The following is a 13,727-nucleotide window of genomic DNA, read 5'->3' on the forward strand; positions in this document are numbered from 1 at the left end:
AGCTCTGCTTCTCTCCTGTCCAGCCGTGGCAAGAGCCCTGGGAGCCAGGATGCTGGGGAGCTACCCCTGTGCCTCCAGTCCCTCTTGGGAAGCCCGGCTGCCCAGTGTGAGGCAGGTCACAGCGACTGCTCAAGTGTACTGAAAGGACCTAATCCTGACCTCTTGGGTCTTGATCCTCCACAAAGAACTGTAGGCCTGAGCAGCCGCATGAAGCCCAATGGAAGAAGGTCCCTGGTACAGCCCTGTGTCCAGTCGGCCCGAGCCTGGCCCAGGAGGGTGACACCCGCTTCTCCGTCCCTCCTTCTCCAAGTAACAATGGCCCTTTGCCCTTCGGCGTAGACGTGCAGGCAGGCCCAGCCCTGCCCTGATGCCCGACATGTCTGCGTGAGGCGGGAAAGGGAGCTAGCCATGAGGCCTGGGGAGATAATGAACTCAAAGCTGGGCTCAGACCCCCTCTCTTACCCCTCCCAAGCCAGGGCCTGACCCACAAGCCCTTCCTAATCCATGGGGAATGGAGCCCGTGGCTCCCAGTGCTTTGTGGGGAAGGGCCCAGCTGTATGGCTGTGGTCAGACAGGGCATGTTTGTCTCCCAGGGGTCCAGGGAAAGCAGAGACAAGCAATGACAATAAAGACAGAGGGGACTGTCGCCAACACCGCAGTCTGGGCTAGGCATTGACCGTGGCATTAGCATCCTGAGAAGGTGCAACAGGCTACTCGCAATACAGGCCAGAAGCTCAGCAAGCAACAACCTCCATCCGCTCCTGCAGAGCTACACACCCAACACCTCCTCCCACCAGACCAATCCCTTGAAAGGACCACATGGTGGAGAGAGCCCCACAATCACATCTTCCCAGGGCACCCAGCGGGGCAGGAAGCAGCCCGGGATCACTTCCATCCTGTTTGCACACTCTCAGCCCCAGGCCCATTTGCATTGCTCTTTCCTATGTAAAAACCAGAGCCCTATGCAAAGGGCCGGGGAACAAACACAGTGGTGATGTCCTGCTCCACAGGCTCAGGTATCCTGCTGTGCCCTGAGCCTGGGAGGCAGAGAGGGAGCTTAAGAGACCAGGAGAAATACAAGAGGTCCCTAGAAGAAGCATTCATCTGCTGGGCCTAGATGAGGGGTAGGAACAGAGGGGGCTGAAGCAGAGACTTGGAGGACAGGATGTCAGGGCTGATGACAGCTGACGGGCCAGGGACACCTCACTGCTTGGCTTCATAACCTACTCCAACCCCTGCCTCAAGGCAGAGCCAGGCCAGCAACACCCACATCAGTGGGAACATGCATGGCTTTGCAGGTACCACAAGCACACACCACGTAATGCCTCTCCCCAGCAGGCAGGCAGGCATTGCCCATTGTGGATGAGCACCCTGTCTCAGACAGCCTGGTTCACAGCCTTCAGAGCCTTCCACCCATGTGCCCATTGCCCAGGCAGCAGCTTGCTGTTCGGGTCTCTGCCATTGCTGGGGACTTTCTGTTCCCTCTGAGGCCCTGTGTGCTGGGCCTCAGAGCCCAGCCCCTTCACTTACCTCAAAGGAGGAGCAGGTCCTTGCCTAGAGACCCCCAGGCATGTTTCTGGGCAGCCCCAGCCCTCTGTGGATGGCTGAGGTGCAGCCAGTCACTGCTCCACCCACAGCACACCTGGGCCTAGCTAGCACTTGGGAGGAGGTCCAAGCCTCCCCAGGTGTTGCAGGGAAAGCTCAAAGAGCCTTGCAGTCAGCAGGCTGGTGGAGAAAGGCCAGGCCTCGCCAGTGCTGCTGGCTGAGATGTGGCATGTTTATGAGCCAGGAGATTGCTCCTGCCACCGCTGCTCCTCCAAAGCCCCTCAGTGATGTGACTGGTTCCCATAGGAGAGGCCTCATGAAGGGAACAGGGCTGTGTCCGTCCCTGAAACACTACAGGGGCCCTCTCTGCTTTCTCCTCCACACACCCCTGGACCCATTAGGAAAGCTGATGGAGCAAGGTCTTGCACATCTGTGAGCACCTGCTAGGCTCAGCTAGCTGGAGCTCGGCAGTTTTCACGTGGCTTCCTCACGTTCTTAACATGGTGCAGACAGCAAAGATGCACTTGTGAGGTCTGGCCCTTTAGCTGGGGTGCAATGGCTGTGGAGCAGATTACAGCAGCCATGGTGCAAGCCCTTCAGATGTGAGCATCTGCCATCCCATTGGCTTAGCCTCCAGGGGCTCTGTGCCTGGCATGCAGAGGGAGTGCTGCTGACAGCCTGGCCCTTGCTGGGGTCTAAGCCCTTGTGAAAATCCCCGCCATGGCATGTAGGTTTGCCTGGGTATCCCATGGTCTGGCCAATGCTGCAGCCACCAGAGCACGTTAGGAATGGGTACCACCAATGAGCAGTGCCCACCGGATCACTCTCACGCACAGCCCTGGGCCCCCAGGCCTCTCTCGTGCAGACAGCAAATGTCTGGCCTATCTCCTGCTCACGTGAAAGCCTCTCAGATGTCATAACGTCTCACCCCAGAGCAAGGGGAGGCGTGCGATGCACACATCCGCCCTCTCCTCTGTCCCCATCTTACTGCAGGTCTCGTGATGGCAGCACTCAAGAGAAGCTGAGATTTCCAGTGAGGTACAAGCACAGGGCAAAAGCCAGGCATTTTTGGTTCATCAAGACCAGGAGCAAATTCTCAGCAGATAAAAACAGCCCGGTTTGAATTCTGCCTCAACATCTCTCGTGGGTAAAAGCCGGGGTAGAATTTGCCTCCCAAGTGACTGAACTCAGGTTTCAAAGGGAGCTGTGGGGACCATCTCAGGGGGATCATTATGCCACACAGTGCAGGGAAGAGGGACAAGGCCCGAGTCTGGCGGCCTGGATACCTCACCCTGCCACTGACTCACTGGGTGACCGTGGGCCAGTCACTCTCTGTCTTGCCTCAGTTTCCACCTGTGCCCAATGGGGGACTGTAATAGCGGGCGAGATCCCAGAACACCAAGCTCCTGAGGAGCAGTTCTGATGACTGTGGCATGGTCAGCATGCGGTTGGTCTCCACATTGCCAGTATTTGGGGTGTTTTCCTACTCTGAATCACCATCTCCTCCAAACGTCAGATATAACCTGAGCCTCTAGCTAAATGACCCCAACCTGCCATGCAACAGGTTCCAGGGCATGTGCAGCAGACTGAGCTAGTCCGGCCAGGGACGAGTCTGCCCTGAACTCAAGAGTCTCTAACCCCACCTGCCAGGGAGCCACACAGAGCACTTTCCCCCTCCCGCCTGAATACAGTGCCATTTCCTCTCTGATAAAGAGTTCCTGCCACAGCCCCCTTTCCCTCACCCACCAAACCCCTGCACGTCTCATACACCCACTTCGGAGCCCAACACGGTCTCCGATAGCATCTCACTTCCTAGACATGAATATTAGCTCTGTTGTTGATGTACGATAAAGGGATGAGCCTCTGAGAGCTGGCGTTTGTGGGGGGGAGGTGTTTTGAAATACTTTGTGCCATGTCCCCAGCAGGAACAAAGCCCGTTTAAAGGGAGCGGGTGATGCGACCTACTGCAATGAGAACTTAAAAGCCCAGCTGAAGCAGCTGCCCGGTGCCCGCTCAGACAGCTGCACCTTGGCAATGGGGCAGGCGCTGAGACAGCCCCTGCAGAAAGCAAGCCCCGGAACCTGGATGAGAGGGAGAGTGCGAGGCCTCCAACAGAAACAGCTCCCCTTCTCAGCCGGGTTGTACAGGGGTAAGGACCCAGCTGGGCTGGCTCCCTCAGAAACCAGCCAGCTGCTCTCTTACCTGGAGCAGTACTATATGGGTTTCACCCACTGTCACTCAAGCCCCTGGGGCGTGATTCGATGCTACTGCCCCACAGTAAACCACAAAAATCAAAGGGAGAAGCAGTGTTCCCCAAGCACCTCACCCAAAAGGTGCTGAACTGTCAGGAGAGCTCAGCCCCAACCCGCAACAAGGGGGACCACTGAGCACACAGCTCCCCGAGACCCTGCAGCAGAACTCAGGAGTTTGGCATCTGGCTCCCTAGAAAATACTTCCCACCAAGCTAAAGCATGCATGCACCCAGCACTCAGCCTAAGGCAGCGCACTGCAGCCTTTCCTGCAGCTTTGGTTTCACCATGTCCCGGTTACCGATCTGAGTGGAAAGACTGTTGCCACTGGCAAAACCCTCCACAGACACGCAGGGATTACTGTTAGCATCAGCTCATTCTTTCAGCAGGGAGGCCATTCCTCGCCTTAATTCTGCTTAGCCTCACACCTGGAGCAGGGCGCCTGGGCATGGACTCCAGCCTGCTAGTCTAGGGTCTAGTCACGAGTCATGGGTTCAAATCTACTCCGCAGGAAAGAGCGTGGCCTGGCCATCACAGTAGGAGACTGAGAACCAGACATGCAGAGAGCCCTTGGACCAAATCACTTGACAGCCCTGTGCCTTGGTGGGTCCTCCTGGGCGCACACCTGCTGCCCCAGGTTATATGAAGCCAAGTGAAATAAAATATATAGAGCAAGCTGAGATCCAGGTACGATGGGGCCTGTGCACCTATTCAGAACATGGTCCAGGGATGCTCTTTCTGCCTGGCAGAGCTCCCCAGCTGAGGATGGGATGTTGATCCCTCCCTTGGCTGTGACCCTGAACTCATGTATCAATGGGGTGAACATAATGACACACTGACCCTTACAGAGTGTCAAAATGCCCAGAGCTCAGTTGCCCCACTAATGTAGCAAATGGAAATAAGGCCACCCCTGGTGGGCAGGAACATGAAAACGCATGGTGAGGGGGACAAATGGGCTTGGCAGCTTCTAAGGGGGCTCCTAATAAAAGCCTCTGGACCAGGTGTTTTTCCATCCCTGGGCCAGACCCTGACCAGATCTTTGCAGAAGGAAAAACAAAATTCCTTCTGCCCAGGCAGTCTACCTGCCACCGCTTTGACAACAAGGAGCCTGCTCTGTACAGCCATGCAGGGAAGAGTTTGACGATCTTGGGAAAACAGGAGATTCTGAAAAATTTCCTCCATCCTCAACCAACACAAGAAGGTTGTTCGGGAACCAAACCCCCGCCCGAAACAACAACAAAAAGCTCCACCCAGGTCACCAACAAATGCATTTCATATGCACACAGACTACTTCCAAAACTTGCCAGCCTGCTGGAAGTGAAAGGGCATCTGGGTTGAAGCGAGGTCCCACTGGGAAAAACCCAAAGTTTAATTTTGAAACAAAGTTCCAGCAACTATGGATTTTTATTTTTTTTTTTTGACAAAAAGTTTTGAGCTAAAAAAGTTTCTGAAAAAGCTCTTTGGCACTAGGAATTTGGGTTGGAAAAATCATTTATCTGTGTCTTGGGCGGAGAAGCCTCTCTTATTACAAGATCCCCAATTAGCCCCATGTTGAACCCCTGTTATTCCAACCCATCACTGCAGGGTGCCCCACTCGGTCACCACCAAAATCATGGCTTTGCTTCTCCAGATCTAGTGCCCGAGCTGTGACGAACACAACTCAGACTTTCAGGTTTGTAGCCTCAGGCCAGAGAGCCCCTATACACACAAGGTTTTCAAATCATCGTGGCCACCTGCTTTAGGGCAATCACTGTGCCATGGATGCTGTGATCAGGTAGCTGGCTGACATGGGATGGTGCACTGCACAAATCCCCAGATCCTGTTCACCCAGAGCAATTCTGATCTTCAGACACCATCCCCGAGAGGCTGTTTCTGAACCACTTGATTCTTCTGCCCTGTGCACTTGTGGGTTTAATTAAATGCTGGAGCTTACCCAAGATCAGCAGGCAGCCACACACAGCCTCCTCCATTCCCTTCATTTGTGCTTATGCCAAAGTATCCCATGCCGTACCCTGGGATTGATCACATTGCAAGCAGCAGCAGAGAGGGCGGCAGTGCAGGCACACGGGCACACACACACACACACACACACACAAATACACAGAGCCACCCTTGGTCATGGGCACGACGCTCCTTCATCCATCTCATGGCTTCAAAAATATGAACAGGTAAGATCTCAGTCCTCCCATTGCCACCAGCGAGATTTTTACCATATGCAGGTTTATGTTCAAGCCTCTACAAAAGCTCCTGTGTGAATCTCAGGGGTCATATCAAAGAATCACAATGGAACTTACTTACCTAGGCACAGAATAGTCCCGCTGAGCATATTGTCTGCACAAAAACAAAGCTGGCTATTCACACCCGTGTCTCTGCAAGGCTGCAAAGGGAGAAAAATCTACCCCTGAACAGCAGAGATTTCGATCCAAGTTCTGTTGGGCACGATAAGCGTCAGTCCCCACAGAGCCAAAGAAACCTTTAAAAAGAGAAGCTGAACTCCAGCCCCTTCTGGGATACTAGAGGGTAGCGGCGCTTTCAGCTGGATGGCAGCGCTAAGGGAACCTATGGCCACAGAGCCAAAGGATCAAACCCAACAGGGATCAAGTAGGGCTGTGAAGGGAGTGTTAATCACAGGAGGGAGCAGCAGGCTCTTAAAAGCAAGGTTTTGGGGTGGATTAGGCTGACCCAGCTCAGAGCATGGGATGTAAGGGTCAGAATGTCATTAAGTTCATCCCATCCATACACAAGCTCAGTCCTGGCCAAATGGAGGGACCAACATCCCACCCCAGACCACCTACCCTCCAACACAGATGGACAATCCCAGGGACACACTCAGGGATCCTCCATTGTGCTCTAAGAGACCTGCCCCCTGTCCACGCTCAGGTTTCAAACTCTGTAAGGCCAAATCAGAGCAAACCCAGGCTGCAAGGAACCCCCAGCAAGTCATGTCTAAGCCCGGCTCTCAAGGCAGGATCATCCCTGTCTAAACCATCTCAGACAAGGAGTTTGTCTCCCCTGCCCCTGAACACCACCAGAATCCTAGAGACCTTGACTACTTTAACGTGCCAAGTACCAGCCACATTTACAGCCTTGAACTATTTCTTGCCAATAAAGACAAGTTGTAAGTGCAGTTTCTATGGAGGGTCCTGGCAGGGAGGAAGAGCTTACAACGGCTGGAGGTTTGTCTACACCTACTGCCATAGTGTTGGAGCCCTGGGTCTAGAAGGAAACTCTGGCAAGCTTTGCTATCATCAATGCTTCCTGACAGAGATCACAACATGCCAACTGCTCCATGCAAGTACAATAATCAGCTACAATAATTCAACTACAATAGTCCACATGCCCCCAAAGCACTTGCAGAGTTAACTGCTTGTGTCGGGAGCCTTAATAAAATGCAGCGCATCTTCCGCAGGGGTCCATACCTACTGCGACGGCTTGGAGGAAAGGAATCTGCATGCTACGGAAAAGTCCAAGGCACAAAGCAAACACAACCAGCTTCAGCAGAGCAGAAAGGCAACAAGAGCTTTCTAAACACAAAGCCCAATTGTAAGAGTTCACTCTACCTCGTGCCTTATCCCCACCACTTGCTCAGTCACTAGCCGAACCGTCCACTCGTCTCCTACATCTCAGGTCTCAGTGCGCAGATGGGCCAGAGAGGGCCTGGGAGCGAGGAAATAGGCTGCTGCACTGAGGGCAGCTCTACACTCCGCAGGCTGGCTCGCTCTTTTTTCCAGGATGTTTGGCAGCCAATAAAGCTGCATGAATGCTGGGGAACTCCTCTGTTCCAGCTGAGGCTGATGACACTTTGCAACAGCCATGGAGGGGAGTTGCTGGGTACAGCAGTGCCCTCTGCCGCCTGAAGTGGAGGAAGGAGCATGAAGCAGCAACTTCACTCTGAAGCTGGGTCTCCAGATGGACATGCACCAATGTAAGACACCCTGGTGGGATCTCAGAGCCACTGCACTTCCCTACCTCTGAGAAGAAAATAAAGCCAAGGGACTCCCTTTATAGAAGGGGGTACAAAGTGGAAGCAGCGACCCACTTAAAGCCAACAGTAAAGCGCAAAGCAAGAAAACAAACCCAGAAACCGAGGCCTCCAGTCCTACATCCCTGTGCTACACGTGGTGCTTTGTTTAGAAAATTAGAAGAGGGGAGTCTGGAATTGTGAAAAGCAAAAATAAAAGGCAAGCACAATTGGAATGACTTAAGTCAGCTGTGAGCTTTCAAGTAAACCAGTTCCAAGACCTTCACAGAACAAGCATTTCAATTGGGGCTGAAGGCCATCTATTCAGAGCAAGACACCACCGTGCTAGGTGCTGGACAAACAGCCAGGCTGCGTGTCCCCCCCCGCCCATCTGCACACAGGCACACTTGCACACCCTCATCCAGGCTTTGCATTTTTCATGGCTTCCAACTGGGGAGCTTATAATTACTCATTACTGCTGCAGCTCCCACTTGCAGTGCCAATTCACGCGCCCTTGCGTAGTTTGCCATGGAACACTTCAGAGCTGATCAGTCCACTTCCTTCCTCCCTGCCGGCTGACTCTGCATCTCTGGAGTTTATTCCCACCTATTTGATTGTATCAAGCCGCAGGGGAGCTCCAGGCAGCCTCTTGAAATATAGAACCGGGAGCCAGCAGCGACTGCTTTTACTGCTCTCTGGTTCTGGATAAACAACTGCTCTCCTGATGCAGATATAACGGACAAAGTGCCAGAGGCACTGAGCCAATTTTATGTCACTGATCCTGTTTATTAGGTGCCGATTCTGTGTTGATTGCAGTTATGGGGGTGCATCCACATGAGCGTGCATGCGAGTTTGCAGTGCTCAAAAGGCTTTTGAGACTCCACAAAAAGCACCCTGCACACAGTTTGTTTCTCCACACTGCGTATTTGCAGCAGGGAGACAAATTTAGGTACCAGGAAATCCAAATTTTAAAAGAAGTGCACAACTGGGAACCTGGCCAGCCAGAACCATGCTCCACCTGCTGACTAGGCTCCACACACCTAGATCACTACTGCTGCAGCCCAGCCCCAGGAGGCCACCAGGACCCCAGGTAAGGCTGCTGGGGCCAACCCAGGCGCTGATCCCAGCCTCCCCTACCCCACCCAGGGAGATTTGCCCCCAGCAGCACATACAGTGGCATTCCCCAAGGACAACTTGCAGTGGCACAAATATGTGCTGCTGCTAACTGTTCCTAGGAAAACGCACGTGCACTTCAGTCTGGATGAGCCCATGGTATCTTTTTACTGCTCCTATGGTAAATACCTTTTCCAGATTTCTGCATTCTCTCACCATTTCACTTTTCTTTACTCTTCTATGACATATTCTTTCTCCTGGAGAGAAAAACAACTACCTCCAAAAACATACCATTGACTTTTTTTAGATAAAGAATTATCACTGTCTTGATTTGCCTTTAACAAGATACAGATGTGGTCAGCTTGAGCTTCCAGGCACTGTAACATGTAAAACTGTAACGCACATAATCAATATGTAATGCTTGCACTATTAACTAGGACAGTAACTAGTCTACCTTCTGCTGTGCAGAACTTTAATTCAGATAAAGATAGCAGATAAAATGGAGAATAGATGCAAGGGTAGTCAGCTATTATTTTATTTTATACATACCCATTCGTGACTGAACAGTGCTAATCCTACCTATATCAGTAACTGCAAAAGGAGGTGTAGTGGTTGATGTGCTACTCTTTGCACCTGGAAACTTGCAAAAGCAGATACCAAGACTCATTAGCAGGCACCATTGTCCTAGCTGCCACATCAGGATGTCACACTCTGCCATCATAGTTTCTAGTCAAGCATGCTTGTTACACTATCCTGTAGAATTGCTCAGAGCACAGGTGAAACAGCCATGGGTTATCTGTGCTAGAACAGCATCAAAATTCTCTTCCACTAAACCAAATGAAGCACTAACCTGCGTGTGCGCGCATGCCTGGGATGAAGTATCAGAAAGCAAACGAAATTATTTTTATCTGAAAGGGAAAACTTTTCCAGTGACCTGTTCCAGACTGGTCCAAAATACAGTCAATATTTTCAATGCCTTCACTACTGCTCTGTACTTAATATATTGTTCTTAGTAGAGACAAATGTTTTGGGTTTTTGCCTCCCTAGTTCACCGATTTTCAGGTTAAGATTGAATAACTTATTGCTAAGCAAATGATTGTTACTGAAGCCCAACAAGTCACATGGGGTCTTGCAGGTAAGAATGGAGGAAGCATTCAGGGACTAGAGCTGCACAAATGGCTGGACTTTCCACCCCAACACTCCTTTAAGTAGGCCCAGAGCTAGGAAATATCATAAGAACAGGAAAAGATAAACACTTAGCAGATCCTCAGGCAAAGCATCCAGGAGATCATGCATCAACACATTAGAGAGTGCAGAAAACATTTCTGAAAGATCCAGCTGGCCTGGTCCAGTATTTTTAGGGTATCTGGATAAAGGTAAGGTTTACTTGCCTGCCCAGAAAACTAGAAATCAAGTTTTAATCCTGGCTCTGACACCAACTCTCTCGTGCCACTGGCTCACTGCTGAAACTTTCTGCTCTATTTTTCACACTCCAACGTGAAAATAATAGCAATTCCACAAGCAGGATTAAGCAATATTGGCAAAATAGGTGTATTATGACACCTTTGAGGCCCCTGACCCAGACCTCCAGGCTGGCACATCTCTATTTAAACCATCCCAGACAAATATTTACCTAATACACTGCAAAGGATTTAAAATTTCCCCCTGCTTGGAGGTCCCTGCAGAGGACTGCTTTAAGCCAGAAAGGCAGATGACAGCAGCAGCACATACCTAGATACATCGACAGTTATTTTACTAGATCACAACAGTCTGAGCATTACAAGTGGCTCCAGGACACTGGCTAAACGGTTCAGTTGTCTAACAGAGCCCACGTTAATGTTTGCGGTTCCAGAATTCGTGAAGATTTTCCCCTTGTAAGCTGAACAGAACAAATGGGGTGGGGGGAATGATATTTTTCTCAAACACAAAACAGCAAGGAAGTGATATAGGAGCAGTCCAGTAAATGTATGGTCACAGTTATCATAAAACAAAGTTTTATTTATGAAATACAGCAATTGCTGATCACCAGTAAGGGAAAGGTAAACATTATTCACAATGTTATGAATCAGAGAGCTCTATAAAGGATTCTGCACACTTGAGCAGAACTTTAGATAGATAAAGTAGCCACCCATCAGCTTTTTACAACAGCAAGTACCCAAGTCCAAACGTCCCAATTTATGACATAAATTCTAGTTAGAAACACTTTGCAGAAGAGTAATATTGTCCCCTTTTAACATGATCCGACCTGCAAGACAGAGAGAGAAGGTGGTCAGGAGTGGCATGGCCTGAGAACAAGGATACCTGGAAAAGCATTTCACAGAGGAGACTAATAGCAGAAAATTTTGCAGAACAAAGTCCACAAAACAAGTACCTCGTCTTTCTACTGACTGGCAAAACAACAGGCTACGGTTCAGATCGCAAATGTTTCTGTTACAGCAAACTGAGCTAATATACAGGCGTACTACTACTGCATGCTTCACAGGGCTCCATGCCTGTAAGCCTGTGGTACTCATCTCTCTGCAGTATACGATCTAAAAGTACAATTCACTGTATCGGTGCACATGAACACCATCCGCAGCTAGTACATCAATTTCCTCCTGTATAACGGAGTGTGCTGCAATAAAAGGCACCCCAGCTACCCCTGCACACCCCCGATTCATTGTTTACCTTTGGCACCTGGCAAGCAGTGAATATCAACTACAAGCAAACAGCGAGAGTCATGGTTCCGTGCCCTGACTCTGGAAACGCACACTTGAAAGAGTAAGACAGAGAGCTGGAGGGTCTCAGGACTGAGATAAATGTGGCAGAGATCAGATAGGGTTTCTCGGGCCATCCTAGTAACAAAGAGGAGGCAGAGAAGCACAAGATATTTACCTGCCTCTTTAAGGTTTTAGACTAGTTTCTGGACTTCTTGTGCATATCTAATGGGATACTTATCAGATCTCTGACCCCAGCACTGTTATTCTATAGCAAATAGCAAAAACAAGCATCTTCACAGCAGCCTTTGCTGGACTTCAGCCCAAGCTTCTAATATGTCTGCATTTAAATTGCTGCCCCACACAAGGCTTATCTGGACAGGTTTGGGGCCCATCATTTAAACCGTGTAAACGTACCCAGCTGTTTCCTTGACTTTGTTTTGGAGTGAATCTCCTCCGCATCATCCAGCACTAGGTTCATGTATTCATCAAACCCCTAAAAACCAGCAACAAAATCAGTTAGTCGCCTAACTCCCCTGGTGTTAAATCCAACTCCCCTGCCCTTACTGAGGGCAGAACCAACTGCAATCGCCTTCTCTTACAGGAGCACAGACTTATTAAGTGGAAATGGCTGAGGCCGCTGCTTCAGACAGTGCTGAACACTGCCTTTAGGACTAGTATCTGTCTCTGTTTACATTTGGGAGCTGCAAACAGAACTTGCAAGTTCAGAAAAGCAAGAGACTCAGGAACATCCTGGCACTTACAATGATGCATCCTTCTATTCGCATGTTCACCTGCTCATAAAGCCACACCTGGATCCTGGACCGCTGTAAAATGAGAAGCAAAGAGAGACAGTAGAGTGTCAGCACATGTATTCCAAGTGATTTTCTGTTATCCGTTGCTGTCCACTCAAAATCTACCTTTGCCCCTGGCCAAACTGGCTTTTAAATAGTATCCATCACTCCATAATAGCAGGCATGTCACACTGTGTTTTACAAAAAGGGCGGGGGAAGGTATCCCCAGCTACCAAACACTTCTAAGCACATAGAGAAATGAGTCTTAAGAAGCACCCATGTGCATCACTGCACCCTTGCCTTCAAGATGGTACCCTTAGGAAATAATAACACTGCTTAACGTAACAGCAAAGCGTTAATTTCAGAACCCAAGTTCATTGTGGGGCAGGAAGGCCATCACCTCTGGAACAGTTCTGTTTAGCTAAAGGCAAGTTTTTTCTCAAGTGATGAAAACTCATGTGTGGGCCCCCACATGTGTTTCAGAATATCTGCAATAATCTTGCAGAAGCAAAATCAAACCCTGAGGGGTCATCGCAAGGAAGCTTTTGGTGATGAGGATACACGTTAGTGACGATCAGACGCTGCACAGGCAGATGTGTTGCCATCCCTTCTGTCAACACAGCACAAAGCCGCCGACCTAGGCCAGGACCAATTTCCTTCTATCGGAGGGAGATCAGGGTCCAATCCCCTACAGTTGCAGGCCCACCTGAAGGGAAGCACTGGGGGGGATGCCTTGCACCCCACACCCCACCTGCAAAGGCTCCTAACAGAGCAGCCACCTCCAGGACTGCTGCAGGGACAGTTCACAGCACAGCAGAGATACAAGCTGAAGACCCCGAGTCCAGACACGTGCTGAAAAGGCCCTGGGACAAGCTGCTCCCAGGGACCCCAGTCCCAGCTGGCCCTTGAGCTTTCCACTTTCAGCCTAGTACAAGCAGGCTCTGCCTCCTGCCCCATGGCCCCGGGCAGCCCGTGGGCTCCTTCTCCAGTGCCTCTCTCCAGGGCCCCGCTCCAGACATGAAGCAGCAACACCACCCACACTACTATGAGCAGCTCCGGGCCAACTTGCCCCTCCCGGCCCCCCAAAGCCGCGCGCGGGGCCAGAACCGTCACTTACGTTCTGCAGGTATCGGAAGATCAGGTTCTATTGCAGGCAGTTAAGGAACAGCGCGGAGGCAGCGTGGGCCGACCTGAGCTGGGGCAGGCATGGGTAGACACCACCCCCCCAAGGTTCCCCACCTATTGCCAGGCAACCCCCCCAGGTTTCCCCCCAAATTGCCAGACAACCGCCCTCCCCAGGATTCCCCCCCCACCCATTGCCAAGCAACGCCCCCACAAAAACCAGGCAAGCACATCTCCCCAGGAACCC

The 13,727-nt window shown here is 51.0% G+C and overlaps 2 protein-coding genes across 3 annotated transcripts in view; both read right to left on the reverse strand.

Moving 5' to 3' along the window:
- Positions 1 to 7,463, reverse strand: part of SOX13 (SRY-box 13) — a 72,375-nt gene extending 64,912 nt beyond the window's left edge. For both annotated transcript variants that reach the window (XM_025193983.1, XM_025193982.1), the window contains exon 1: positions 7,355 to 7,463. The gene's annotated coding sequence lies outside the window, so the exon portion shown is untranslated. The remainder of the gene's footprint in view (positions 1 to 7,354) is intronic.
- A 3,382-nt stretch (positions 7,464 to 10,845) lies between these two features.
- The window catches only part of SNRPE (small nuclear ribonucleoprotein polypeptide E), a 3,443-nt gene continuing 561 nt past the window's right edge, over positions 10,846 to 13,727 (reverse strand). Inside the window, exons 2-5 of the mRNA XM_014526731.1 lie at positions 13,476 to 13,502; positions 12,329 to 12,391; positions 11,982 to 12,060; positions 10,846 to 11,113 (exon numbers count right to left, since the gene is read on the reverse strand). Of these exons, the coding sequence (XP_014382217.1) occupies positions 11,058 to 11,113; positions 11,982 to 12,060; positions 12,329 to 12,391; positions 13,476 to 13,502 (225 nt within the window). The 3' untranslated portion in view covers positions 10,846 to 11,057. The remainder of the gene's footprint in view (positions 11,114 to 11,981; positions 12,061 to 12,328; positions 12,392 to 13,475; positions 13,503 to 13,727) is intronic.

This window comes from Alligator sinensis, unplaced genomic scaffold (genome assembly GCF_000455745.1).
Source record: "Alligator sinensis unplaced genomic scaffold, ASM45574v1 scaffold872_1, whole genome shotgun sequence".
NCBI classification, from domain to species: Eukaryota; Metazoa; Chordata; order Crocodylia; family Alligatoridae; genus Alligator; species Alligator sinensis.